Raw genomic sequence first — 2,080 nt, 5'->3', positions numbered from 1 at the left:
AAGAGAAGTGATCTTCTACCCTTTCTAGTGGTGTAAATTGGAGAAATCCTCATGACGGGGGATGCATGGCAGGCTGAATCATACCTGCTCTCCTGCAGGAGCTGTTTGGGCACACAGTCTCACTGGGTTTCAGTGAGAATTAAAATCTCTTGGCAAAACATTGTCCTCTCGATTGAGTTATCCGAGAGCATCTGTCCTCGTCATGCCTGAAGCTGAAAGGAAAAGACAGTAGAGTGTCATTCCAGAGTAGTATTTTATGGGGAGACAAGCCGTTAGTTGGATTGTGACCAGAGCTGTTCAGGATAAGTTCATTAGCATGGTGTTCAAGATAAATTGCAAGTCAAGCACCAGCACCACTGGGTGTGAATGTGCACCCTGACAGGCAATAGGAGAGAACCCTGCTTGTGTGATGTGACTGTGATAATGGCCTTTGTGTTGTCTGTTGTGAGCTAGAGTGACAGGAAAATGGATGAACCTACAACGCCCTGCTTGGGACTCAGTTGATGGATGCTTCCTCTGCAAGTCACATGTGATTTTCATCATTTTTTTCTGTTTTCAGACGTGCCGAAGGATCAGCAGTTTCAGGCTGTCCAGGCTGCTATTCTCCTTCTCCCAAAAGAAAACCGAGACGCTTTGAAAATCCTCCTGTTCTTTCTACGCGATGTGGTTGCTTTTGTTGAGGAAAACCAGATGACCCCAACCAACATTGCTGTCTGTCTTGCACCGTCATTGTTTCACCTCAACACCCTGAGACGGGATAGTTCCTCCTCCTCCACTAGGTATTAGCATCTTAATGCTGGCATTGCTGCTGTCCATAGCGTTCCTTGCTGGAACAATCTCTTCTGGACGAGGATCAGTGTCTGCTTTTAAGGGGGAAATTATGTCAGTGTCTTGGGGTTTGTCTCAAATACGGTTGTTCGGGTCCAGCAGGAGCTGACCACAGCGCAGGCAGCAATCCAGCAGCTCATTGTCCAGCACAGGGAACAATGGTGAAACCCCGTTGTCACGCTCCTGACGAGCCTGCAGGTGAGCCAGCCTGCCTCCCCCGTAGCTGCTGTGCCCTTTGTGGTTGCCCACAGGTCCAGCGGCCCAGGAACCCAGCGTGTGGCCCGCTCCTTGCATTAACGTGGTGCTGGCCATTGAAAATGTAGCTCCTGCACCAGCAACCTAAGCCCAGGTGCAGCTTTAAGGCCCTGCAGATATCTGGCAGACTGTAGCAGTTGCTGGCACTAGTTCTGCTGGGTGATAAGGGGATTGTTCCTGCCAAACGGAGCCACAGGGATGCTGTAAGTTTATCTTAATAAGTAAAAGTATCTGGGTTGCATAACATCCCCTGTTTGTACGTGCAGGGGGGAAGGTGCCCTTGGGCCAAAGTAGACAAATAATCTCTGAGAGCATTCATGCCTTATCTGGTCTCCTGACGCAGGGCTGTTTGCTTTACTCCATGCTCCTGTGTATGGACAGACACGTATCAGGGTAGAAAAGGACAGCCGACTTTGATGGAAACATTGTGCACCCACCAGAGTAGCGAGTTCATCACCTCACATGGGGATCTAAAGAGGAGGACTAGTTCCAAAGCAGAAGCTGTCAGATGTGCTATTGGCATCTTTCAGGATAGTAGCGCAGGCTCTGGATTGCACAGAGAGGGGAAAGAAAACACTAAGGACTTTTCTTTGAATGGCACAAACCATCTGGAAATGCCTAGAGCCCAGGGCTGAGCCGGCACGTGGCCGGGAGCCGCGTGGTCATTGTGAGGGCAGCTGGGGATGTGATGGAGCAGTAGTGGCAGCAGGTCCTTCCCAGATTGCAGTTGCGTTCGAGCACCTGGGAATCATACTTTGAGAGTTGTACCTCTTTGGTTTACATAAACATTATGCTGAAATACTAGGACCAAAAATAGAAACTGAGCTTTCTCTTTGTTGTCACTGCTTAGAAGCCAGGATGCTTCGAAGCTTTAGCTTTTTTGTAACTGGGCATTAATGCGGTAGTGCAGGGTTCCGACTTCAAAGGGTAGAAGCTGACAGGTCTGACTTTGAGGAGCAGCACTGAGGACTCTTATCTTCCATCCAATTTTCAAGCC

The 2,080-nt window shown here is 49.2% G+C and overlaps 1 protein-coding gene across 1 annotated transcript in view; it reads left to right on the top strand.

Annotated features, from left to right (window-relative positions):
* LOC104076941 (rho GTPase-activating protein 7-like) overlaps positions 1-2,080 on the top strand; it is a gene marked incomplete at its 5' end in the record, with an annotated part of 16,281 nt that overhangs the window by 10,730 nt on the left and 3,471 nt on the right. Inside the window, 1 exon segment of the mRNA XM_009577977.1 lies at positions 560-779. Within this exon segment, the coding sequence (XP_009576272.1) occupies positions 560-779 (220 nt within the window).

Source organism: Fulmarus glacialis, unplaced genomic scaffold (genome assembly GCF_000690835.1).
Source record: "Fulmarus glacialis isolate BGI_N327 unplaced genomic scaffold, ASM69083v1 scaffold26185, whole genome shotgun sequence".
Taxonomy (NCBI): domain Eukaryota; kingdom Metazoa; phylum Chordata; class Aves; order Procellariiformes; family Procellariidae; genus Fulmarus; species Fulmarus glacialis.
Note: the sequence above shows the minus strand (reverse complement) of the source record. Positions and strands in the feature narration are given on the sequence as shown.